This window comes from Amblyomma maculatum, chromosome 11, assembly GCF_055883805.1.
Source record: "Amblyomma maculatum isolate TAMU_Amacu chromosome 11, ASM5588380v1, whole genome shotgun sequence".
NCBI lineage: Eukaryota > Metazoa > Arthropoda > Arachnida > Ixodida > Ixodidae > Amblyomma > Amblyomma maculatum.
In genome coordinates this window covers 152,140,104-152,167,856 of record NC_139354.1, presented here as the reverse complement: position 1 = coordinate 152,167,856, position 27,753 = coordinate 152,140,104, and the positions used below count along the sequence as shown (strand labels likewise).

Below are 27,753 nucleotides of genomic sequence, written 5' to 3'. Positions count from 1 at the left end.
ATATCTTTTCGATGATCAGCAATGCAGCAAGGTTTGCTTCGCAGTTGCTGTGCACGTAATTGTGCTGAGAAAAACATCAGATATACATCTTTTTTCGCTTAGACGGGTGCTCATAGATCGATATTTCTACGTAGTGGTGACAAGCCCAGTAGCCACAAATAAAGAAAGTGGCGTTGCACATGAATGAAGCTCTTTACTGGGCTGACTTGCGCCCGCAAAAGAACTAAGAGAATCGGCGGCGGCGATCACAACAAACGTGCTCGTCGGTCGTTGAAAAAACATTGCCCGTAGCACCCATCGACGCTCAATTTAAAGGCGGCGAAGGAAACAAACTAACCTGAAACATTGTATAAATACACGTGAGTGGCTAGAATCTTCGAGATACATATCATCGCATCTTGCGCGACAAGGAAAATGATAGAGCGGCCTCTCGCGCCAACAGGCGGGAAGAGAGTACAGAATGAATATATGCATTACAATCAAACTGATTAGGTCGCATACCATGAAGCGGCAGTAACAGATACATATTTGAATGGTATGCGGCATTACTCCCCCTTAAAAATCATCGCCCCGATGTTCAAAAAGAAATAAACAGAGAAAGGTAAACACAAACCTTAGATTGTTGGTTGAACGTTAAAAAATTTAAACATCATCGATTCTTTTATGCGCGTAATACGGCTTCAGACTTACACCACGTACGACCTCTGGGTGCGCGCTTCGCCCTTGGGAGGATCTGGTACCAACAGGAATGACTCCAGAATTAAGCTGTCTGATGCGCCGAATGACATTGTATGGGTCGAAGTACCGTCGCAAGAGCTTTTCACTCAGTCCGCGATGGAGTATTGCCGTCCATACCCAGACTTGGTCACCCGCCTTGTACTCTGCTTCGCGTCGTCGCAAGTTGTATTGTCGCGCGTCGGTGCGTTCTTGGTCTTTAATACGCAGTCAGGTGAGTCGTCTGGCTTCCTTTTCACGCTGCAGCGACTTCGAGGTTTTCTTCTGTGACGTGCGGCAAGAGCGCTTTAAGCGTTGTCGTGGGCTGCCTGCGTACACGAACTTGAACGGGGTTGCTGTTGTCTCCTGGACGGCCGCGTTATACGCGAAGATCACGTACGTCATGATGGCGTCCCAGGTCCTGTGTTCGGCTTCGACGTACATGGCGAGCATGTCCGTGATAGTTTTATTGAGACGCTCTGTAAATCCGTTGGTATGGGGCAGTGGGGTAGGCGGTCGTCCTCCGGTGGCTTGTCTGGCTGTACTGGGTAGTGGGCCATGTAGTTGGTGGCCGCGATGATCCAATTGTTTCCCGTCGGTAACGTTGGGAAAAGTCCGAGGAGGTTCATCCCTATTTGCTGAAATGGCTTACTTGGCCAGCACTAATCCAGCAGGTCTCGCCGGCGTTTTCTCGCGCCGCTGGAATTCACGGCATGTTTTCAAATAATGAGCAACGTCAGCAGGCTACAGTGGCCAATAATATTTCTCTTGTATCCTGTGCAACGTGCGAGCAAACCCGGTAATCTCTGCTGTCGGCTCATAATGCAGTGCCTGCCAAATATCGTGTCTGAAATTTTTGGGCGCACAAAGAAAGGGAGTCCAACGTGGGTAATCACAACACTTGATTCCTTTCTGTCCTTTTGGGGCTCCTATTACCATAAAGGTGTCATAGAAGGAATCAGTAGCTGCGAAACTGACCCCCCCCCCCCCCCCTTCCCCTGTGGCCCGAACGCAGTCACGGTTTAAGATGGTATGGAGGACTTGATACGGCAGCCAAAACATAATCGACAAAAAAGCCTTTCGAAGGCGTTTACATAAAATCAGAGGAAAAAAAACGCACTTATATATGTCATACTGCTAACTTCTAGCTTCTTGTCGTGCACAACAAGAAGCTGCGCGGTTCTTATGTCTGCGAAGTTCATCTTCACGATAACGTCATTGTTTAAGGCGAATGACAATAAATGACGCAGGAATACAGCAGCAGAAAAATAGATCATTTCTTCCAGGTAATCGGCCTGGTCTTTCAATTCGGGTTCCGAGCGCAGCTGCTGAGCGAAGCTGCTAGCGCTTACCGGTCCCAAGAAGGCGAGCTCGGCGTCTTCTTTCGGCAGTGTATCAACGGGGGCTCGCGACATGAAGTCTCAATCGGAATCTAGCGGCCAGACTTGCAGACGACTCTGATGTCGAATTCTTGAAGACGCAGGCTAAATTGCGCAAGGCGACCGAATGGATTTTTAAAGTTGGTGAGGTAGCACAGAGCATGGGGATCACTCACAACCCTAAATGGTCGTCCCTACAAATGTTGGCGAAATTTTGATGTGGCCCGAATAATGGCAAAACATTCATTCTCCGTCGTCGAATAGTTGGCTTCAGCTTTCGACAAGGAGCGGCAATTGCAGGCGATAACTTTGTGTTCTCCGGCACTCTTCTGAACGAGAACAGCGCCTAGGCCCAATATGCTTGCATCGATAGGAATTTCGGTCTCGGTGTTTTCATCAGAGTGGCCTAGGTCAGGAGGGGACTGTACGCCGCGCTTAAGGTCGGCGAACGTTTCTTGCGGCGCTTCCCATTGAAGTGCTACGTCAGTATTTGTAAGCTGCGTCAATGGTTCAGAGATGTGCGAAAAGGACCTGAGGAATTATTGAGGGGGGTTTGATGGGTCGCGTCGGGGTGCAGGATGGCGTGCGGCAGCTGCGTAGTTTATAGCCTGGGGTTGCTTGACCGCATCCGTCAAGGTAGGATTCCTAAGCGTCTGCTGCACTTCTTCACGGAAGAGGTTTGCAAGTGTCGATACTTGAGGTTGTTGGAATGATGAAAGGAATAAACTTAGTCCTCACCCGAACGACATCGCGCATAAGGTCTCGCAGGCTGTCTGCGCTTGTAGGCGATCTGTCATAGGGGCTTTCATACACCGCTTCAAGTGGTTAACTGTATTTGCGCATGCCGGTATCAATATTCATCTCGATGGACGATGCTTCTTTTTTGATTTCGGCCACTGTTGTCGGCGGATTTCTAGCAAGGTCCCTAAAGAGGGATTCCTTCACACCTCTCAATAACAGTTTCACTTTCTCCTTCTTCATGATGTTCGGGTTAGAGCGGCGAAGAGGCGCTTCCATTCCGCGACGTAAACGAGGACAGACTCATTTGAGAGCTGAGTTCTTGATTGGAGGAGAGCCTGGACTCTCGTTTCGAACATAACTTCTGGGTTACAGCGGCGAAGAGGCGCTTCCATTCCGCGACGTAAACGAGGAGAGACTCATTTGAGAGCTGAGTGCTTGATTGGAGGAGGGCCTGGACTCTTTCGTTTCGGACATAACTTGCGAAGGCCATCAAAAACTCCCTTTTGGATGTGTCCCAGGTCTTCAAAGAAGTTTCATTATTTTCAAACCTGGCTCTTGCAAGTCCTGGAGAGCAAAGTACATTTGCCTGAGTTTAGAACCATGATTCCAGCCTTTGAATGCTGTCACGTGGTCGAAAAGGTCCGTCCAGTCTTCTGCATCTCTAATAGGCAGCCCTTTGAAGATGGGGGCTCCCCGAGCGGCACGAAGACAACCGGTGCTGTAGCATGGACCACTGTCGACGTTGGGACCTTCTTCCATGGGCGAACGAGGTCTGGCTGCAGATTGTCTTCGGGTTGGAGCCCTTGAAGTCGGCAGCTAGCTCGGTGACTTGTAGGCTGGTACCCCAGACTGACATAAACGATGCAGAGGTCTTCTCTTGAAGCGGTAGGCAGGATCTCATAGGGCAATACCTTCAGCAGATGTCACGTTGTTGGAATAAGCCCAGCAGCCACAAATAAAGACACTGGAGTTGCACTTGAATAATATCCTTTATTGGGCTGACTTGCGTAAGCAACGGAACTAAGGGATCGGCGGCGGCGATAGCTAAAATCGCACTTGGTTGTCGTCGAACAAAGGATGCCCGTAGCACCAGTCCACGCTCAATTTAAAAGAGGCGAAGAAATATCTAGATAGAGCCGCTAACGGTTACTAGCATCAGGAACATTGTTGAAAAAATACACGTGAGTGCCTGTAATCATTAAGATACATCTCTTCGCATCTTGCGCGATAAAGAAAATGATAAAGCTGCGTCTTGCGTCAACGAGCATAAACAAAGAAAGAGTACAGAATCGATCTGTGCGCTACAATCCCACTGATAAGGCCGCTTACCAGCGGCTGTAACGAATACATATTTGAATGGTATGCGGCAATATTCTTAGGTGTTTCGAGTGATTTCGGAATGTGTGCCATATGCCTCTTCTCCGCACTGGATGAATGTTAGAACCGCGAAGATATTAATACCTTTCTACCCTCTTTCCTTGGCTGACATGGTACATGCTGACATTATTACTACATGTAATTTGGAACTTTGTGACTGAGTACTTAAGAGTCTTGAAGGCTTAGGCTTGAAGGCAATGGCGCGGCTTTTGCAGATAGTCGTTTGCTCTATGGTGTCTGCTTTATTTGTGCCATAGGGGAATCACTTCACATATGAGCAACGCTTGCCTCTCGTCGTTGACCATTCTCATTCAAGTGTAGAAGGCTTCTAGTGATATGAAATCATATCTACGTCAAACTTCGGGGCGCACCACTCTCACACCTTTCTAACAAACCTTCTATCTTAGCAACTAGGTGCTGTTCGTCTCTATCAACTACCGAGTTATATATCTTCTCCTTCTCCTCCTTTTTCTTCTTGTTGCTCTTCTTTTGCTTCTGCTTCTTTTTTGTTCTTAGGACAGGCACGTGCTCCTAAGACAGGCACGGGGAAATGGCGAGACTGTGGCCTGTGTAGCTCTCGCTGCAAAAACAGCTCATGCCTCAAATCACCGGGCTGCATAATTTAGGCCAGCTATAATCCTGTAATTATCCGCTATAACAAATGTCGAAATTCAGTGAGGCACATACAAGCATTGAGATGCGCTAGCCAACTAGGTGGCTCTTACGGGCAGCATACACTCCCCGCAACAAAACACTCTGCTCCCGGAATAAAGACTTCGATGATCGTGGGGGTTCAGCAGGAGCGGTTCGTCATTCGACTTTTCCATAACTAAATAGCCCCACCAACATTAACATAGGCACAACACAGTTGTTCCAAACGGGCAAAAAACGAATACTATACAGTGTGATTTCGATGTCCTTCTATAGCATACTCTGCATTAGGTCCCAGAAATACAGAGCTTGATGACACTGAATAAGCAGTGGCTGGCCAATGATCTCATGCGTGTTACACATGCGGCAATTCATCTGTCACGGCAAAAATATCTGCTTGGCGTGAAGCCATGCATTAGAACTGAACGCTCATGTGTGTAGTTTAAAAAAAAATCATTTTTGCAGCAGAATGAATGCATATGCGCTTAAGATGCTTTAAAATGCTAGTACCAAGAAACGCGTGATAAGGTTGCCGATGCGATAGTATGGGGAACAAAGACTGAGTAATAACCTGGGCCGTCTGCTTTCTGCATAGTATCTTCATGAAGTTATGCTCAAATCTTACGAAGTTTCCCACGTCTGCTCATGGCAAAATCAGCGCTCTAGATACTGTGTAGCTACACCTAACAACCTTTTCCTGATTAGCCATTGAAGGCTACAGCGGCGCACCATATTAGCAAGCGCCCAATATATTTCTGCTGATGATGAAATAGCTGGTCAAACTCATGAGGTGGTGTTGTTGACAACCTCTTGCTCTACCGAACATTCGAAATTCCTGCAGAGACTTGAGTGTCCATGTCACGCGCACGTAGGTTACCCTGCAATCTAGAAACGTTTCTCCCAAAACGTGCATGACCTGCGCCTGGTCGCTGGACATCGCTCTTTTACCACATTGACCAATTACTTCAACTGGACATACCAATTCAGTTCAGTTCAGTTGTATATTTTCAAGTTTTGCTGGAAGGTTTCCTGGATACAAGCTGCTAGAGCAGCTTGACTAAGTCCCAGGAAACCGTTGCAAGGGATGGCGTACACAGCAAGAGTGTCAACAAAAATGTAACAATGAAATAATACAAACATAACGAAAACTCGCAATATACAACAGAAGAGAAACATCAGAAAGACTCACGTATTCAATTCAATTCAATTCAATTCAATTTATCTGCCATCCTGGTACAAATGATGGCGGGAGCCCGGGGTAAAAGCTGCCGTTTGACAGCTTGACAGAGCCACGGGCCCCCACTTTGGCAGCACCACAGTAGTCGGGCATATATGAAAAGCACATGTCATGTGAATTTAAACACAAGGTAAGGAAACATTGAGATAATAAATACAGCTGTTGTCAGTGTACAGTTATGAACGCAAAGTACGAAATGAAAACAAGCAGATAGAAGCCCACACTTATGGCGAGAAAAAAAAAGGGTGAGGAAACATTGAGATAATAAATACAGCTCGTGTCAGTTTACAGTTATCAACGCAAGGTACACAATGAAAACAAGCAGATAGAAGCCCACACTTACGGTATAAAAGAAAAAGTTTCATACAAAAGCAATCTTCTATAGCAATCTTCTATTTTCTCTCATTTACCTTACAGCTCTGTTAAACACAGCTGTAAGGTAAATAAGACATTCCTATATTAATGCAAATCAGGTAAATAAGAGAACCATGCAGCCATCTGCACAAAGATAACACAATACATACGGATACATACAATACATACCACTCGGCCTCCCCCGTGGTGATGCTACAATATTGTGTCGCCTGTGGCTAGGAGTGCCGTTTAAAAAAGCCTATTTAAATTTTATCAGAATGGCAGACTTCCCAAAATGTGAGCAGTGCAGGTGTATTGAATCGATTGCTCACGTATTTTGTGATTGCCCTTAATTTGCGCGTGAGCGTGCCTTCCTGGCTGCTACAGTCCGCTTTTCGGACTCTCGCCCTCTTACACAAGCTACGATTCGGGGCCCTTGGCCGACGCTTTCATCATAAAGGGAAGCAATAAAGGCACTCCTTAAGTTTAAAAAAAATCTGGATTGAGAACTTTAAATGTACACACTCAAGCCCCATTTTACTATAAATCTGTAGAAAAGTGAGAGACTGCTTTCCTTGGCTCTCTTTCCTTTTTCTCTCTCACCAGGTTAACTAGGCATCACCTAGTAAACCTCCCTGCCTTTCTTTCTATTTATATACATCTACCGAGAAGACGACAGTGACGATGATGACGACGATTGTATTTAGTGAGACTGATGATGATGATATCAGGGATGACGGTGGAGTTAGTGATAGTGAGGATGATAGTGGGAATGACGATAACATTGTATTTAGCGATGCCAGTGGCGATGATAATGATCATATAGTCATTGACAGCGATGATGGGGATAGTTGGGGGAGTGGTGATAGCGATGTTGATCATAGCTGTTTATAGTTGTGGTAGGGACGATGACGATACTATTATTTTAACGTCATGGGTTTGAGAGCAAATTGAAAAGCTTTCGCCTCTCCGCTCTCAACCAGAATTCAGTGCAATCTTGTAATTTTAATAGTGCCTTTTTTCAGCCATTAGTAGTAATTTTAACTTTAGCTGAGTGACTTTCACTTCTCGGGTTCTTTCTGGGGTCCAGCGTCTCCTCCTTCTCCAGTTCAGGGAAGGATTTCGATTTCTTCAGCGTCACACGCGCGGCACCCATTGAATGTGGCATACAACACTATTTCGGAAGCCGTATTTTGTTCAAGATAGAGCATCTGAATCTGATGCATCTAAAATTGTCTGTAGGAAAATGCCACTGTGTGCACCGCATCCACGCGGTGGCAAGAGATAGACGAATTTGGAGAGAAGGAAGGGGACGAAAGAGTAGTTGAAGTCTCTGAAATAATGTCATCCACCTGGAAGGGAACTGTACGTTTCGCTGTAGTTGGAAAGGGGCCGCCGCGTTGGAGATTGAATATGGGTGCCCCGACTATCTAGCCCAGCGCTCCTAATCCCTGAGCCCTTGTGGCGGCAGTAACCAGAATTACTGCACCGGAAGCTGGCTGAGAAAGGCAAAAATAAAACGTGAGAAGCGGAATAATAGTGCAAGCTATGTCGGCGGCTGCTGCGAAATACGTCGCCCAAGCTGAGATAGAAAAGAGTCCTATAGCCTAAAAAGTGGAAGAATAAAACCGATGGTCGATGACTGTGCATGTATGCATGTCTCTCTAAAGTTAAAAGCCTCAGTCAATCGCAAGGGGTCTCAACAGCTGTGACGAAAGTTTGCATTCTGAAGTACTGCAATCATCCGATGAATCTATGCTGTGGCTTGATCTTTGGTGGTAATTTGATGCCGTTAGTCGAAAGCATGATATTATATAAATAGTATATTTAATCACCCAGAGCGGCAACAAAAATAAAAATGGAGTCCCTCACCAACCATATGGTGCCATGAATGTGTGTACAGGAGGTCACAGATATGACTGACATGACGCCGACGTGGGAGCCTTTCGCGACAATTCCACTTCGGTATTTTCTTTGCTTCGGGAAAAACTTGACAACCATTTTTTCAACAGTTTTCGGATCATGTAAGCGTTCTTACGCTTAGAAATGTTCCATAAATAAGCCTTTTCATATGGTATTTTACACGGTTACCCTACTTTCTGTCTTCAGCATTTCATATGCTTCACCCAGAGATGAATACTGTTCCTTTTATTTTATGCATGCGATGTAAGTGAAAACGTATCCCCTTGTGCAGTACAGCTTTTCTCCTGACGGCTACTGGGGTTCCATCGTGGCTGATGCCTTCTCACGGTGAGTAGGAAAGGTGTGCTGTTTATTTTTTAGAGCTCCGAAAACTGCCGAAGTGGCCACCGCCTTCCAGAGTACAAAAGTGATTAAATGCATGAACACGCATTAATATAAGCATCTAAGGCCCAGAAGCCAGATACTGTAGAATTTCCTCGAGCCGTGTTGCACTCATTTATTATTCCTGAGAAGATGAAACCATAAAGCGACAAAAACTGCACCGTCAACACAGGCTTGGCATGCCGAATCATGCATCAAATGTATCATCCATCGGCGTGAGGCAAACTGTTTCCATGTTACTCCCTTTTAATCTCATCTCTGATACAGCCAGCGGGTATGGGGGACCTGCAACGCATTCGTCTGCTGCAGGAACTTTATAGTCGTCACGTTTGCCTACAATGCACCATCGAGTCACATAATGCTAAACGTCTTGCACACTCCTGTATGCACACATTCTACATTTCTACAAAGCAGCTACATTTTCTGTAGCTGCTTTGTGGCAGGAATATCCTCGTAATAAGTCTTCTAGGATTACGCGTTGCTTTACATTGTCGAATGTTTTTTTCATAAAACCGCGAGAGTGTATTCCGGTTTCTATTTGCGGCACTTACGCTAGATTACAGCACGGAGCATTCAAAGGCAGCCATGTGTGCCCATATTCAGCCAGGATCCTGCCTGGACAGGATGCTGCTGTCGTTGTGTGCGTTCAGTGTAGTGCAGTATTCTTGTGGCTGTCATTCGCTCATTCAGTTTGAAAACCGCTGACGATAGCGCTATTGGCCGTAGAATCTCTGTTTTTGCTTGGGTCTTGGCTGACGCTTAGGTATGGAGTAAATCGATGATACTCTGGAGTGCATCTTAGCCAGTCCAGAAGCTGAGGATTAGTTTAGGATAGTTAAGCGTTGACACGGGGACTTGTAGATAAGGTTTTTGAGCTCCTGCCACGTTACTGCGCCGTGTTCGGGGCCGACTTAGATTTGCTGTGGGCCAAGACAGAGAGTAACATCCTCAGTGAATGAATTTTCAATTTCGTTTCTTTTGTTTTCAATTCTGATTGTGGGCAACAGAGCCAGGTACCTTAGGAAACATGCATGAATAACGTGTGGACTACCTTTTTTTGAAAGTGTCGGAATTTTTTTTCGCGTGCACTGTTGTGTAAGGAGGAGGAGAGGGGGGGCTTCTTTCTCCTTCCTCAGCACGCTTCCTAAACTTCCTTGGTTTTGATGATGAATGGGGGAATTCTAAAGTTTCCGCCGTTCAGCTCCCGGTGTCGCGTTGGAAAGCGGACTCAGGCAAATTCTGTAACTGCCGTTTAAGCGAATAACATAGCTGATTACTTTTCTAACTGTAAGGACCATATAGTTGTCAGAAAAACCGACTCTGGAGAGACTCATGATGTGTACGCTGCCTTAACTAACAAAGAATCAGTCGGCATTTTGTTAATCTTTCCATTTCAGTGGTTTACAATGCTTCCCATCCACCTCGAGAAAAGGAAACAAGAACGACACGAGTGCAGGCGGATGACTGGCATCTTTCTAAGACACCCTTGCCTTATCTCGCGATGGAAGGTTTTAAAAATTTACGCATGAACTAGACAAAGTTTCCCCATATGCTTAATTAGTTGCTAGCGATTGTACTGTGGTGCAATATTGATCTTTCAATCTTCGCATGTCTTCGATTTAGGCATTTCGTGCTTTTCTTTATCCCGTGCTTTTATCTCTGATCTCCTCATCCGTAACACGTTCGCTCAAAACCATATCTCTCTATTTATGTGCACCATTAAGGCATGATGAGCTGCGATGCGAAAGAGAGGAGTCAGGCGAAAGAAAGAACTTTGCTCTTACTTTCGGGTTAAAATGGTAAAATGGCTGAGGAGAATTAGAGAACTGCTATTTAAAACAAAGGGACTATCTTCTTGACACTGATACTTAAGCAGGCGGCATTTGCGATGACGTGTTACAAATAATACTGTAACTCCCTGTACAAGATTCTATACAGCAGCCACGTCTGTGTTTTTGCTTGTCGGCAATTACTGGCTAAAGTGAAAGTCTAATTTCTGCACCTGGGCAGTGGAAGCGACGAGTGCGTAAGATCAGCGCGCCTGTCGGGAGACGGCGCCTCAAGCCCTAAGCTTCTTACTGCAGTGTCAGGTTGTTTGATTGCCGCAACTCTTTGGTCATGAAGTTGCAGACTGTGTACTGTCGCCACTCCATGCAGGAAGTGCGACGTAGTTGTGCGCGGATACGGCGGCTACAACACACGTATGTGCAAGCACGTGTTGCGGCGCGTGCTCGGCCCCGACGACGCTAAACACGTGGCCGCTTTCGTCATCATGCTCGGCTCCAATGACGGCCTCGAACCTGAACACCGTGGCCGCACCCACGTACCCTTGCTGGAGTACGAGGCCAATCTGGAGGAGATGGTGGACTACCTCAAGGTGAATTACTTTCTCTGTTAACGCTATTCGCTGAGAGACAGACGATGAAATGACAATGAGAGACGGCGATACCAATTATAGAGCTCGTTCAGACCAATAGTTTTCAGCGCCTTTGTATTAGTAGCAGTTGTCGGCAAGGCGCGTCAGTAATAATCGGTTTCTGCATAAAAAAAATTGTATCATGGTCATTTGCGGCTCTAATGATGAATGATAGATCGGTGTGTGACAGGCGATGACGCTTCAAAGAAATCGTGGTAATTAATTGTTTATTGAATGAAATAGACACAAAAATTAAAACACTAGAAAAATAGTTTTAATGGTGTCAAAATGGTCAGAATGAAAGATTGGCGATACTAATTCTGAAAATTTAGGCTGTGTAATAAAAATTATTATATGAATTTAATCAAAATTGAAAAAAAAAAATGTAAAAAGGGGAATTCAAAAGGTTTTAAAGCGCAGAATGTAAGGCCAATGCTGGAAGACTAATTAAGAAAATTCAAAGAATGTGACTGACCAATGAAATAATTGAAATATTTCAAAAAATGAAATTTTTTAAAAACGCGTTGAAGAGACATAAAATGCTCAGGATGAAATGGGAATGCCTAAAAATGCTAATTAAAATTTTGAGCAATTCATTATTAAGTAGAAATAATTGAAATTGAAAATTGGATAATTGGGCTTAATGGTGTTGAAACGACGAGAATTAAAATCCTTTGTTTCACAATGCTGAATAAAATATTTAAACTGTGCAATAGTTAATATGCGAAGCTGCTTGGTGGTCTGACAACACAGTTGCCGCAGTTTCCGGTCGCCATCTTGGTTGCGTCGTGTGGTCGAGTTGTCCGCATGTCGTCAGCTGTGAGTGCTTTCTTGGTAATATTAAGAACCAGGTTCGAGCCGCAGCGCTGTTTGTCCTGCTCATCTTTCGCCAATCGTAGGTCTTTCCCCGTCCTCCAATGAGCGCCCGCGTGATTTCTACCGTGTGTTCTTCTTCGCTTAAGTTTCGCGTTGCCAATGGCAGGAATCGGTAGAGTGTCTGCGTAAAAGGAAGTCTGTTTCAATGCTATTTAAGTGCGCAAATTTGGACACTGGCTCAATCTTCGCGCATTATCATCACTGTCCAAGGGACCACCATATTCTAGTAAGGTAATGAGCGGCTATTTTTAACGGTGCGCATACATGTGCTGGTAGTTTTGTGGCACTGCATACTTTCATGCGCGGGAGCCTTATGGTAGCCCCTTGCACTGCAATATGATTGTTCGTGAACCTCTGTTAGCTGCGTAGAGCTAATATATACCTTTAAGTTCCGCCTGTACAAAGACCAGCTAATTTGCTGCGTCGGTCTGTGCTGTTTAGCTTATATCTAGGACCATGTGGACATTACTTGCAAATAACGCAAGCAATGTCGTAGTTAATTTGATTTATTTCCTATTTGTGTATTGTAGCGACATTCTCCACTACCATAAAATATGCGCTTGACAAATTGCCATACAACAGTGACTGGTTTGGGCTAAACCATCTGCGCAGGTGTGAAGTCTGCGTGATTTTGTGGCTTCCTACTGTTCACTCGCAGAGTTATACATGGTTGGAATGACTTTGGTGAGGGGGAAAAAATTGGCCGTTTGCCCAAACAAATTGGACGACTTGGAGGCATTTCAGGATACTGCCATGCTTTAAAACGCGGTTCTCGAGTACAGCACAATAAAATAACTAATTAACCATTGTTTGAATGAATTTAAAGTGAGTGAATAGCGGTTGAAGAAACCCTGAATTAATGAAATGGTACAAATCAGTATTTTTTTGCACTGAACACGTAGCGAACTGAAAATGAACCGGCTGTGGCGATGAGTGCGCTCACGGCGTTACCTATCGGTGTTACTGACTGGTGCGCAATGAGATATTATAGGCCTGATTTGCCAGCAAATTAATTCCAATATTTCTTTAGAGCCGGATTTCAATCTTCACAGCAACGGCGTACGTTGTCTAAAAAAAACGTTTCAGTGTGTATCCGATCGGGTAAATATGCTTTGCCGGAGAGTTAGTAAGCATGCAAGTTGGCACCTCTTTTGTTAACCAGTAACAAATAACATAGTCTGCATCATACTTTTAAAATAAACGGCTTGCAATCGCTTGCGCAAGATCAGCTGGAAGTAAACGCTGTGTATTTGACGGCCTGTTTCCACGTGGCTTGGTGAACGTTCGTGCTCAGCAAAAAAAAAAAAAAAAAAAAACATAAATAAATAAACGCAAGGTTTCTACGTGCCTGGTTCCCAATCACATCGAAGCATCCTCGCAGAGTGCATAGCAAAGCGCCACATTGCATCCGAGCTTCATTTTTCACATGAAGCGTAGCTGTATTTTCACAGCGTATGCGCAGCACTTGCGTTTTATTGAGCGAGCCAATATAGCTGGAGTACTTCTCGTAACGCAAAGAGATGGCGCTCCGCAATTAGCTTATCGTCGCACAAAAGATTACGAGCACAGAAAGGCAGTGCGCACCTCCCTCATTAACCCGGATTGCTCGTAGCTTTCGTAATGATTCAAACAGCTTTCAAAACAGAGTATATGCGCGCGTAAACACACGCGTACTGCAGCTGCAGTACGCGCATGTTTGTCGTCGCGCCAACTTGGGCGATACCCCAAAGTTTTATAAACGCTCTGAGGACTAGGATTGCATCATATAGAATGCCTATTCCTTTAGTTGCTACTGAGACGAGCTTTATACTGTAAAGGACAGTTGTTAAAGCAGGCTAGCTCTTGCACTTTTCGACTCGCACAATTGTGCTAACTTCGCTTTCGGTGTCAACGCACTCGACAGCTTCCTTTCGTAGCATCGTTTCTTTGTTTTTTTGGAAATGCTGGCTGCTCGTACGCCTACACGGTAAGTATCCAAGGTTTTATACAATGTTAGAATAATTATTAACAGTTTAACTTGAGGTGTCAATTACCTGAAGTAACGCGCACGCAGCAACACTGCGGCGCCGGCCTGGAATACAGCGAATGATGTCATGTTCGGCACGGCCAATTACCCACATAAGCGGCGTTTGCTGGGAGGGCGGACCCACTGGTGCTCGTTTTCTTGTAAAATCCGGCGTTTGCGTTTATTTCTGCAATTTTTAAGCCTAGTAATCTTGTTCAGAGGACAAAAAAAAACATTAAATGCCTCACAGAACTCATATCTTTTGTGAAAAACGTTTCAGCTTCCCTTTAAGGTCGAGGTCAAAGGTCAATGTCATGGTCGGGTAATGCTATAGCCTTTTAATGGGTATCATGTATAGGCACACTATAATGACGAGGCTTGGCTGTCATAGCGTTGCCATATGCGGCTGCTCTACAAGCAAGAGAATGCTCTGGTGAACGGCCTCCGGATTAGAAGAAAACCGAACAGTAATGCTAGTTCAACATTTCTTTGCAGTCCAGTGGCGTTCCTGAGAAGAAGGTGATCTTTGTGACTCCACCACCCGTGGACGAGGGTCGGTGGGCCCACTTGCGAGGACCTACCGGTAACCACGCTTTCGCATTTATGCTTCATTTGCTCCATTTTCATTTCAAGTGCAACATTACACACACACACACGCACGCACGCACACACGCACGCACGCGCACACACACACACACACACACACACACACACACACACACACACACACACACACACACACACACACACACACACACACACACACACACACACACACACACATATATATATATATATATATATATATATACATATACGCTTCCACAGCTGGCGTCAGAAAAAGAAAACATTTTGATATCACCAGTTATTGACGGAGACACAGATAGGAATTTCCCTAGCATGTATACAATATCTCGGCTCACCTGATCTTTGTGGAATACAGAATTGTACATTTATTTTGTAAAGGATGGCACCCTTTTCACGACCGGCATAGCTCTGCAATATGGCCTTCTGATGTCTACTTAGTTTTAGAACTGCAATAATTTTATGCTATATATATATATAAATATATATATATATATATATATATATATATATATATATATATATATATATATATATATATATATATATATATATATATTGTAAAGAAAAAGTTCAGATTAGGTGGGCATATCGCCGAGGAAGAGGAAATGATTTTGCGTACCAGCTGACTGCAAGCTAGGCCACCCCCGCTCCGGTCCTGCTCGCTAACAGTGCCCGCTACCAGAGCCTGGATCCCCGCTTAACACTTGGTGGAGGTCGCGGGATTTCTCTTTTATTTCCTCGCCCTGGAGCTCCGCAGCCGCCGAATTCCTACCTCAATGACAGACTCCAGCACTAATACCACCGGCCCCGCTACCTCGGCCCCTTCTATTCCATGCTCCGGGGTGCTTCGCCAGCGGGACCCGCCGGTCTTTAGCGGTACCGACGACCAGGACGTCGAGGACTGGCTTTCGTCGTATGAACGTGTAAGCACCCACAATAAGTGAGATGACATCTTGAAGCTTAACAACGTGATACACTACCTCACACAAGTCGCAAAGTTGTGGTTCACAAATCATGAGGCTGACATTCCAACTTGGGCCTCGTTCAAATCTCGCTTTGTGGATGTCTTCGGTCGCCCTGCGGTCCGCAAGCTTCGCGCTGAACACCGTTTGCGCGAGCGGGTGCAGCAGACAGAGTGTAGTTGAGTCTAATTGGAGTAGACTCCCCGCGGCGAAACCTTCACAAGCTACATCGAAGACGTTTTAGATTTGTGCCATCGTGTAAATGTATCGATGACTGAAGCTCAGAAGATTCGCCACATCATGATGGGCATCCATGAAGGCGTATTCAACATCCTCATGGCCAAAGAGCCCCGCACTGTAAGTGATGTTGTCACGATGTGTCAAAGCTACGACGAACTTCGTCGCCAACGCATCGTCCCTCGACAACCTGAAGGCACGATCGCGGCTATGTCTGATGGCACTGTCAGCTCTGCACTTATCCAGGAAATCAAAGACTTCGTACGGGAAGAAGTTGCCCGGCAATTATCATTAATTTCAAACGTTCCGCAATCCAGCTCACACCTCGCTTCGAACATACGCCAGGTTATTCAGGAACAAGTTGCCGAAGCACTTCCGCCCCCTCTACAACCACCTCTTCATGCCGCTCCACTCACAGCTCCGCTCATACATGCCGACGCTGTCCCGACGCCCGGACCCAGTCCCGACGCCCGGACTCAGTCCACTGTCTTATGCTGAGGTTGCCGCAAGACCACCCCCTCCTGCGCCTTTTCCATCGTACGGTTCGCCTCAGCGGGCATTTTTCGCTCAGCGTCGTGCGCCACCTATTCTATGCCCTTGGCGCACAGCTGACAATCGGCCGATTTGCTTTGCATGTGGTTTCCCCGGCCATGTTGCGCGCCTGTGCGCCGTCGCTCGGCACCGTACGCTTTCGATCAGAGCCCGGTCAACTACGCGCAGCCGCCGTCCCATCTCCGTGCGTCCCCTCAGCCCTCGTCCAACTTTGACCACTTCTCGAATGACAACCGCTCAACCACTCCGCGCCGTCGCTCTCCGTCGCCGATGCATCGCCGTTCTACCTCGCCAATGCCGGAAAACCACTAGACGCAGTTCCGCAGGCAAGAACTGCGCTTTCGTCGAACAGTGAAAGTCCTGCTTCGCCACCGAGCAATGTAATAGAAGTTACCATTGAAAATGTTTGTACTCTTGCGCTTGAAGATACTGGTGCTGCTGTGTCGGTTACGGACGTTAGACTGTGCCGCTTGTTACGAAAAGTTGTTCTGCCGTATTCTGGGGTTTCTTTGCGCACCGCCACTGCTGAGCACATCAAACCGCTCGGTACCTGCACGGCTCGAGTCACCATTCAGGACGTTCTCTACGTCATCAGTTTTATCGTTCTTCGTGACTGCTCTCATGACATTATTTTAGGGTGGGACTTCTTGTGTCGCAATCGCGCCGTAATTTATTGCGCTCGTGCCGAAGTAGAGCTTTCTCCGCTGTGCACCGCGCAGACCACCGTTAACGTTCTTGGGGAAGCCAAATGCCACGTTGCGGATGCTACTGATATCCCGCCTTTATCTGCCGCTATTGTGCCTATAAACTGTGCCTCTCTTCATGAATGTACAGTGCTCTTCACCCCACCTTCCCTTTTCGTCTCACGACGCTGTCTTCCCCTCCCCTTCGCCGTCCTTAGTGTACGAAGCGGCCGCACCGAACTAACCATTACTAATGATTCGTTCTACCCACTCACGTTGCAATATGGCGAGTGCATTGGGCATGCCGACCCTGTTTGATCAGAAAATTTTGTTACCGTCCCGCCGCTTCTCTCCGCCTGTGCCGACACAATCTCCGACAGCATAAGTGCCCTTAGCCCACCTCGTTCCTCGTCTCCTCCATCGCCTCTTGCTGCCTTTGACAAAGCCATCGACAGTGCTCTCGCTCCAGATCAACGCGCCAAGCTCTTCGACTTGCTGAACCGATTCCGAACTTCCTTCGACATCCAGCAGCCATCATTGGGTCGGACATCAACTGTTGCCCACCACATCCATACTGGTACGAACGCCCCGTTACGCCAACGTCCTTATCGTGTATCAGCCTCAGAGCGACGCATTATTGATGAACAAGTCGATGAGATGCTCCGTAGAGGTGTTAAGCCTTCCAGTAGCCCTTGGGCGTCCCCGGTCGTTTTAGTCAAGAAGAAAGACGGGTCTATTCGATTCTGTGTGGACTACCGCCGACTTAATGCGATCACACGAAAGGACGTCTATCCGCTGCCACGCATAGACGACGCGCTGGGCACTTTGCATGGAGCGGAATTTTTCTCTTCAATCGGTTTACGATCTGGATACTGGCAAGTTCCAATGGCTGAAGACGATCGCCCCAAGACAGTTTTTGTCACTCCCGACGGGCTCTATGAGTTCAACGTCATGCCGTTTGGCCTGTGTAACGCGCCCGCCCCCTTTGAACGCATGATGGACAATATTCTCCGCGGTTTGAAGTGGCACACATGTCTCTGCTACTTGGATGACATCGTCGTATTTTCACCCGACTTCACGACCCACCTAACTCGCCTTGAAACTGTCTTGCAATGTCTTAGCGACGCTGGTCTGCAGCTCAATCTGAAAAAGTGCCATTTCGCCGCTCGCCAACTTACTATTTTAGGGCATTCAGTGTCCAAGGATGGCATCCTTCCTGATCCGTCTAAACTCCGCGCTATCGCTGAGTTCCCGAAGCCAACATCTATCAAGCAATTGCGCAGCTTCATAGGCTTATGCTCCTATTTTAGGCGTTTCGTTCGGAACTTTGCGACCATCATTGCTCCTCTGACGCGACTTCTCAGCGCCCACAAAGATCTTTCTGCCTGGTCGCCGGCTTGCGATACTGCTTTTACGAAATTGCGCACGATACTTACCTCACCCCCCGTATTGCGCCATTTTTATCCGGCTGCTCCTACCGAAGTGCACACCGATGCCAGCGACGCCGGCCTCGGCGCTGTTCTTGCCCAACGAAAACCCGGTGTTGATGAATACGTTGTGGCGTACGCAAGTCGAACGCTGACCAAGGCCGAGACCAACTACTCGCTGACAGAAAAGGAATGCTTGACAATTGTTTGGGCGCTTCAGAAATTTCGGCCATACTTGTATGGGCGCGCATTTGATGTTGTTACGGACCACCACGCTTTATGTTGGTTGTCTTCACTAAAAGACCCCACCGGCCGTCTAGCCCGCTGGTCGCTTAGACTACAAGAATATGATATACGAGTCATCTATCGTACAGGGCGTAAGCACTCCGACGCAGACGCTTTATCTCGCTCGCCAGTGTCGCCTGACGCTCCGTTGTCCCCTGCCTCCAGCTCCACCTTGGCTTCCTTGTCCATCGACGACATGCCATCAGAACAGCGCAAGGATCCGTGGCTTACATCACTAATCGATCTTCTAACGAACTTGTCACTTTCACCGGCTCCTCGCGCCCTTCGTCGTCAAGCGCAGCATATCGCTCTTCGTGACCGTCTTCTCTATCGACGCAACTATATGCCAGATGGCCGTAAGTGGCTGCTCGTCGTACCTCGCCACCTCCGAAGTAATATCTGCGCATCTTACCATAACGATCCGCAGTGCGGCCAAGTGGGTGTATAATCGCCACCGACTTACGAACGGTTGCGACAGCGCTTTTACTGGCGCGGTATGTATACCTTCGTCAGTAAGTATGTGCGTTCGTGCATCGATTGCCTACGTCGCAAGCCGCCTCCTCTCCATCAGCCGGCTCCACTACAGCATCTTCCGTGCCCATACCGACCATTCGATCGTGTTGGCATCGACTTGTATGGACCTCTGCCGTACACACCTGCAGGAAATCGTTGGATAATCGTGGCCGTCGATCACCTCACTAGCTATGCGGAGACAGCAGCACTTCAGGATGCCACCGGACCCACTATCGCTTCCTTTCTTCTTCATAATTTCATTCTGCGGCACGGGGCCCCCCGTGAACTTCTAAGTGATCGAGGCAAATCTTTCCTATCCGAGGTTGTCGAAGCGCTCCTACGCGAATGTCAAACCATCCATAGGACAGCCAGCGCGTACCACCCTCAAACCAACGGACTGAAAGAGCGCTTCAATCGCACACTAGGTGACATGATGTCCAAGTACATCGCCTCCGATCACTCCGATTGGGACAAGATTCTCCCATTTATAACCTACGCCTACAGCACCGCCGTTCAAGCAACTACCGGATTCTCGCCATTTTTTCTGCTGTACGGGCGTCAACCTTCGTCTCCACTCGACACCATCCTTCCCTACCGTCCTGATATCTCAGAGTATAAATCGCTTTCAGCAGCTGCCAGGCACGCTGAAGAATGTCGCAAACTGGCTCGCTCACTCACTTTGGACGAGCAAGCCCAGAAACAAGCGCACAGCGACAGCAGCCATTCTGTCCACCAATTTTCTCCCGGTGCTCACGTGTGGCTCTGGGTCCCATCGACACCACCCGGTCTGACCAGCAAGTTTATTTCCAAATACCACGGACCCTATCTAGTGCTCCAACAGACTTCTCCCGTGAATTGCCTAGTTGAACCGCTACCCGCATCCACCGACCTTCGCCGCCGTGGGCGTGAGATTGTTCACGAAAACCGTTTGAAGCATTACTACGATCCCACATTCCTTTCGTCTCCTTGAGTCGCCAGGATGGCTCCTCTTTTCTGCGGGGGCCAGATTGTAAAGAAGAAGTTCAGATTAGGTGGGCATATGGCCGAGAAAGAGGAAGAGGAAGTGATTTTGCGTACCAGCTGACTGCAAGCTAGGCCACCCCCGCTCCGGTCCTGCTCGCTACCAGTGCCCGCTACCAGTGCCTGGATCCCCGCTTAACAATATATATATATATATATATACGGGAGTCCATTGAAGCCTAAGAAATGCAGCTCACTCTGCAAAATAATGTTCCAATCTTAGCCTCCCCAAAAATATTGCACCCATTACAGGCAATACGACTGGAATGTAACTGAATGCGCCAACTTCGGAGTTTGAGAGCTCTAACGGCTGCCAAGAAGGCGATTTTATGGTTTGCATTCATCGCTTTCTGATCGGTTCAATTAAGTCTGCTACTCAGCCGCATCCTATATACGTCTATTGGGAAGCTTGGGAGATGTTATTTCTATTGAAAAAGAGGGAGATAAAGATTTTATGAAAAAATGCTACACTAATGAATTACGAAATGGCGATTAACGATTATACAGTATGAGAGCCTAATACATTTGGTCTTTTCATGCAGTTGGCCTTCATATATGCAACATTTTCTGTGCCTTTCCGATTCCGAGTTTGACACAGAAGCGCCATTAACCTGATAGTCCTGAGCCACGTGTTTCCTTTAACGTTGCCCGTACCCGTGCCTCTTTCCTTCAGTATTGCGCTCATACCTTCACACACCACGACAAAAGCATTGCCTAAATAACCTCTAGCTGTGGCAACTGCAGCTATGGCTGACTTGTTTTTAAATTGGTCCCATCTGTGCCAACATCTCCATTATATCCGGCAAAAGTACCGATAAACAAAACCGGTACTTTTAAACCAAAGTGTCGCGGCTCCGTGCATCCTGCATAGCTGATTAATGTCTTCTCTCCCATAGGGGGGCCCACCGTCGTCTTCAAGAGCATCGAGAAATACGCCAACGCATGTGTCAAGCTTGGCAAGAGACGGGGCATAGCAGTTGTCGATGCTTTCCACGGTCTGCAACAGAACGGGGTGAGCTACCGTCTCGTTCCGTCACCGTTGACAGCGCAACTTCGAAACGCAAAGTCTCACCCAGATGGGCCAGGACAACTGCAGATTAACACCCAACATTCTTTTTTTTTTAACTATTATCCCTCTCTTCTCAACTCCACGATGTGCTCGCACATTGGTGTTTTGTTGCTCACACTTGCATCGTGCGTAAACAGCAGTGGATGGGTGAGCAAAGTAGGTTAGACCACAATTTATTTACTGTAGCTTTCACCCAGTAAATGTCGTATGACCGTCCCAACAAAGGTTGTTCTAGTCCTTTACTTTAACACGCGTGTCGGGAACTGTGAGCAGTAGCAAGAGAACGATATGAAACCTCAAATTCACAAAGCCCGGAACGATTTCACCGTTATATCCGTGTTTAATTTCATTTAGCTTTCCGTATACTCAATCGCCGACATTCCCGACAAGTTACCGACATTCTAGGGGAAATTAAGAAGAAGAAATGGACATGGGCAGGACATGTAGTGCGAAGAGAGGATAACCGATGGTCGCTGAGGGTAACAAACTGGATTCCAAGGGGAGGAAAGCGTAGCAGGGGGCGGCAGAAAGTTAGGTGGACGGATGAGATTAAGAAGTTCGCAGGGGTCAAGTGGATGCAGCTAGCACAGAACCGGGTTAAGGAGAAACATGGGAGAGGCCTTCGCCCTGCAGTGGGTATAATCAGGCTGATGATGATGATGATGATACTCAATCGCAGCTATGTTGGTACCATAAAAAGTTTCCGAGGTCTGGATAATAAGCATCGCAATCGGAGAAAGCAAACAGTTGCGTAATGTCAATACAGGTGTGTATGAAAACAGTAAATTAAACAGGTAAGGGGCCTACGTTGAAACAGGCAGTTCGTCAACGGATGTTTTGTGGCAATGAGATCCAAGAAATTTGACTTCACTTTATTTTATAAACGTTGTACTGATTATCACGCTATACGCTTCGCTATTCACTAACTTTTCCTAGGCATTGAAATCCTTCCCCAAGCATACTGGCTGCACTGAAAAGACGCTGGACTGAATGGAGAATTTGAAATATTGTGAATATATAACTGACTGATATATAACTAAGCTATAACTGACCTCCTTATAAAGTTCTCGTCTGTGATTACAAACAAGCAGTTTATTTAGTAACTATCTGCTATTTTTAAATATTCATATTTTCTCACCATAACTGCGTACGCAAGCGTGAAATACTAGCGTTCGGAAAGAGTTTCTACCTAAAATGCTTTCGTAATGCATGAAATGAATCTGCTGCGAAATTATTTTGCAAAAAGTCTTTTGCATCCGGCGGAACAGCATTCGTCCAATCAAAACAAAGTTGTTGCTGCGAAACTACAGTGGCTTTTTTCGCAACTAAAGCCAGGGGGCCGAAATGCTGTCGTTTCGTTCCAACGATGGTTAGCACTCGACGTTCTCCTGCAATCCGTAGTATTCCGAACAGGCAAGTTTCAGGCAGACCCTAGATTTCACGCTGTGGTAACACTTCATTTGCGTTGCAATGCGACTGTAACACCAATGCTTTAGTGTAAAAATCCTTCCATTGTTTTTTTCTTGTTTTGTCTAAGCGCCACTAACAACGTGTATAGTTTATATTTACACTAAATAGAATTAAGTGCTTCGGGCCTAATGCAATGCTTCGGGCCTGATGCAATGCGTCGCGGAACATTTCACACGTTCTCTGCTTTTGCAGAATTGGAAAAGGTTTCTTTCGGATGGCGTCCACTTTTCCCGAGCCGGCTCGGAGCGCTTCTCACAACTGCTGCTGCCGACGCTGAAAAAGGTGGTTGGTCCTGTGCCGCGCATCTTCAAGGACTACCGCGATCTGGACCGTAACAACGTCGGCAAGAGTATCAACGAGTGGAAGCCAAGCAACTGACAGACTATGCCTTAAAGCCGAATTAACGGTGCCAGTTCCAGCTCCTGTCCATAAAAGTAGTAATATCCGGCCAGGTGAATCTAAAAAGCCGCTAGTATGTTGAGTAATAAACTACGATAAACGACGAGTGGCTTATTGTGAACAATTCATCACCAATGTGGTCACTTAGTTACAGAAAGTTTTAGCTGGCGTGCGTGACGGCCGTCATCTCTTTTGTGCACCTTATGACGACTAAACCTGACAGTAAGGTTAGCAATAAAATAAGATTTGATGAGCCTTTGTTTCTACTTGGAGTTTCCGCAGGTTCGCTCGTTTGCAAGCTCAGCATCACATACAATGTAGCCGTCACACACGGCAGGTAAAGATTTGGGAGGCTGTACAACGAATAAGTGAAGCCGACAGCTAGGTGGGCAAGCTCTCAGCTCAAGCAACGGATGGGGTGAAAGATGAAGTGAAAATCCACTTTGCAGAGTTTAGACACGGAGTTTTTTTTTTCAGTCCGACGTTCTCTGGCTACATATCTACAGCTGAAGAATATCCGATGCAGCTGAAGAATATCGCAAGCCACGGCTATAAACGACTTGATGTGGGGCGACATTATGCTCTTAAAATTTGTCGTGCGTTCCCACCAAGTATGTAAAATTCTTATTGAAAAACAATTTCCTGCGCTTTTCGCAGTAACTGTGAAAAAACCGTTGAGAACTGCAATTACGAACATTTTAAGGAGCGCATTCCAATCTTCCGAAGGACACAAAATCTTGTTATTAAAGTTTCTGCTGCACATAAAAACAACGGGTCGCGTTTCCTTTTTTTTTATATAATAAACAGAAGCAAACCGGACCTTTTCAAAGAGTAACCTACAGATAGCATGCAGGCTTTAGCAGTACGAAAAACAATAGAGTTCACGAACATCTGCACGTTAAAGACACCTGAGCGATCATGATTTCGGGGTATGGAGCTGATGAAGAAAAAAGTATTCATATATACATCTCCGGCATATTCGTTTGCCCTTTTACATGCTTGTAGCGATACGTCGCCCATTTACACGCCTCCCCTGAACGTCTGGCCTTAAAATAAAACAATTTTCTGCCCAAGCTGCCAGAAACCGGTCTAGTCAGCGAGACGTCTTAGGGATCTAAGCTTGGTAACTGCTCTGGCTTTTGCATGTGGCTCCTAGCATTCGTTGTTTTTGTTGTTGCTGGCCACCACTTGTAACATGTCGGGTACCAATGCAGGGGGGAGGGGGGTGATTGGCGAAGGCGTGGTACGACGTAATGACCACGAGCGATTGTGAGAAAATTATATTTAAAGCAAAAAAAAGCATGGCAGCTCTCAAGGAAAAAGAAAGGTTTTACATTTTAGTTGTCGTAACAAATCAAAGAGTTAGCAAGAGAACCTTCCTGTTGCACTCGTGTAGTCATGAAAAATTTCACAAATCATACCCAAGAAAATTGTTTGGGGCTTGCACCTAACGATAGTAAAAGGGGGGTTGAGAGTGTGCAGAGCCATTGGCAGAAAGGATTCGAACCGAACGTTTTTATTTTTTTACCTCCGAGCCCATGACAATCGAGCGTTCGCTGTAAGCGGCTGCTCTCCATTCTTTTTCCACCAATCTCATCGTGATGCTGCTGGAAGGCTCCCCTCCAGCGAGGTGCAGAGCGACGAGAGAGAAGTATGTCGGGGTGCCAGTGAACGCAGTGAGGCGCCGAGATAGTGGAGGAAAAAGCGAGCAAGGGTGGAAGGAGAGGCGGCTTCGTGTAAATAAATAAGCCGGTTTCAGCCCCTCCAATTTTACAGTATCGGCGGAATCTTCAATGATGTAGGAGCAGGGATGGCGCTCCAGAACATGACAAGCTAGTGCAGCTGAAGTGGCCGGTAATGGGAGTCTTATTGCACAAAAATACGAGGTTGAGTCTTGAGATTCAAGGATATTTAAGTTTAGCAAGTTCGTCTACAGCGCAGCTGTTGTGGTCGAGCATTGCGGAACACTTCGCGAATAAGCTGCATGTAGTCGGGCTGATTAGGAAGGTGAAAGAAGTGGGTAAGGATACATAGGGAAGATCCGTAAACAAGCTTGGCCGTGAAGCAGCAGCATTCTTGTTTAAAAACGCAGAGATACCTCCAAGGGTGTTCGACCCCACCCCTATGTGCCTGCTCCTCTTCGTTAGCACATCTTCGACCGTCTGTACACCTCGCCCACTCTGGCTACAGGCGCAGCCCTAACCTTGAGCGGAAACTCCAGGTAACTTTGCCTCTAAAATGCGAACATTCGATAAGGCAGGAGAAAACCTTCTAGAATTTCCCGCACAAGCCTAAACGGTTTTTTGCTATTGAAGTTGCATCTCCATCATGATTATTATCAGCCAGAATATACCCATTGCAAGCGAAGACCTCTCCAATATTCTTCCCATTAACCCTGTCTTCTGCTAGCGGCATCCACTTGACCCCAGCGACGTTCTTAACCTTATATGCCCGCCTAACATTCTGCCGCACCCTGCTACGCTTTCCTTCCCTTGGAATTCAATTTTTTACCTTAAGCGACCATCGGTTATCTTCACTTTATACTACATGCCCTGCTCGTGTACATTTCTTATTCTTGATTTCCACTAGAATACCAATGAATATTTGTAATCTTAAGCGACTATCGATTATCGTTTGTTCGCTCTACATGCCCTGTCCGTGCCCATTTATTGATTTCCACTAGAATGCCAGTAACTTGCGGTATTTCTTTGACCCATTCTGCGCACTTCGTACTGTTATGTTAAGACCTACCGCTTTTTCTTCCATATTCGTCTACGTTTTTCTCAGCTTAAGTAACAAGTAGATTAATGAAGGGGAAATGAAGGTGCTCGTTATAATACACGAAGGAAAGAAGCCAACAGTCGGCGAGGCCAAGGAAAGCGTTGAGGATAGTACTTTGTCTTTTCTTTAATATTTACTTCGGTAATCACAGAAATTAGTAATGCAATCTGTTTAGGGGAAAGATAATTAAACACAAAGTAGAAGAAAAAACAACGTGCCGATGGTGGGAACCGAACCCCCGACCTCCGAATATCGCGTCCGGTGCTCTTCCAACTGAGCTACATCGGCCGCTGTCCCACCTGCTACTTTCTTGGGTATTAATATTGTCTGTATACGAACCTTCAGAGTGTTCGCCAGCGCCACCCTCAACCTGAGCGGTGGACGTGGACCTAGATATCCTAGTTGCTAGTTATCCCCCGGCAGCTACGTTCGCAAGTTTGTGACTATTTCCACGCTGACCCACAATCCGGTCACGCGGGCGTCTTCAAGACAACACTCGTCTCCGGCTGCGTTACTACTGGCGGGGTATGTACACCTTTGTACTCAAGTACGTTCGCTCATGACTGATCTGTCAACGTCGCAAGCCATCTCCTCAACATTCTGCTGGAGAGTTGCTGCCGTTACCCAGCCCACCACGTCCTTTCGACCGCGTCGGCATTGCTTTGTACGGGCCGCTTCCCTACACTGGGCTATCGTAGCCGTTGATCAGCTGACGAGGTATGCAGAAACCGCCGCACTTCCATCTGCCACAGCGTCAGAAGGAGCTTCCTTCATTTTTCAGCGATTTGTTCTTCGCCATGGCGCACCTCGAGAGCTGCTCAGCGACAGAGGACGCGTTTTCTTGAGTGACGTTGTGAAAGCCTTGCTCACCAAGTGCAACATTGTTCATAGAACCACCTCCGCCTATCATCCCCAAACTAATGGCCTCACTGAACGTTTAATCGTACCCTTGGCGACATGCTCTCTATGTACGTCTCCTCCAACCACTCAAACTGGGACCTCGTCCTTCAGTATGTCACGTACGCATACAATACCGCCACGCAGTCTACTACTGGCTTCTCTCTTTTTTTTTCTCCTCTACGGCCGTCACCCCTCTGCTACAATCGACACCATACTCCCGTATCAGCCAGACATATCAGAGTATACACCTGCGTCTCAAGCAGCCCAGCATGTGGAAGACTGTCGACAAATCGCCCGCGCATTCACCGCTAACACCCAGTACCGCCATAAATCCAACCATGACAGTCAACACTCGACACCGCACATCTCGTCTGGCGCTCTTCTGTGGCTATGGATACCTTCCAATGCCCCTGGACTATCTTCAAAATTTCTTGCTAAATACCATGGCCCATACCGTGTTCTGGAGCGCACCTCTCCGGTTAATTACGTAGTGGAACCTGTTACGCCGTCCCATGATCTACGCCGGCGCGGACGCGAGATTGTTCACGTCCAGCGCCTTAATTAAACCCTATTATAACCCTGCCGTCTTGCTCACGCCGTAAGTCGCCAGGATGTCTCCTCTTCGTCCCCCGGGTAATTGTGAAGAGGAAGAAGTGCACAAGGAACATGCCAGTCAGTGGCATCGTGATCGCTTCGCGTGCTGGATCTGACTGTGTTCGCTGCCGCTGTGTTCGCTGCTGATCTGCTCAGTCCTGCTGATCAAGTCCTGTTGATCTACTGAATAAACCCCCCATTCTTACATAAGTCATATAT

The 27,753-nt window shown here is 46.8% G+C and overlaps 1 protein-coding gene across 1 annotated transcript in view; it reads left to right on the top strand.

The window, feature by feature from the left end:
• The window catches only part of LOC146175192 (isoamyl acetate-hydrolyzing esterase 1 homolog), a 29,419-nt gene extending 6,056 nt beyond the window's left edge, over nucleotides 1-23,363 (top strand). The window contains exons 2-6 of the mRNA XM_084584633.1: nucleotides 8,648-8,703; nucleotides 10,915-11,134; nucleotides 14,550-14,637; nucleotides 21,218-21,333; nucleotides 23,053-23,363. Coding sequence (XP_084440759.1) covers nucleotides 8,648-8,703; nucleotides 10,915-11,134; nucleotides 14,550-14,637; nucleotides 21,218-21,333; nucleotides 23,053-23,238 — 666 coding nt within the window. The 3' untranslated portion in view covers nucleotides 23,239-23,363. The remainder of the gene's footprint in view (nucleotides 1-8,647; nucleotides 8,704-10,914; nucleotides 11,135-14,549; nucleotides 14,638-21,217; nucleotides 21,334-23,052) is intronic.
• Nucleotides 23,364-27,753: the final 4,390 nt, after the last annotated feature.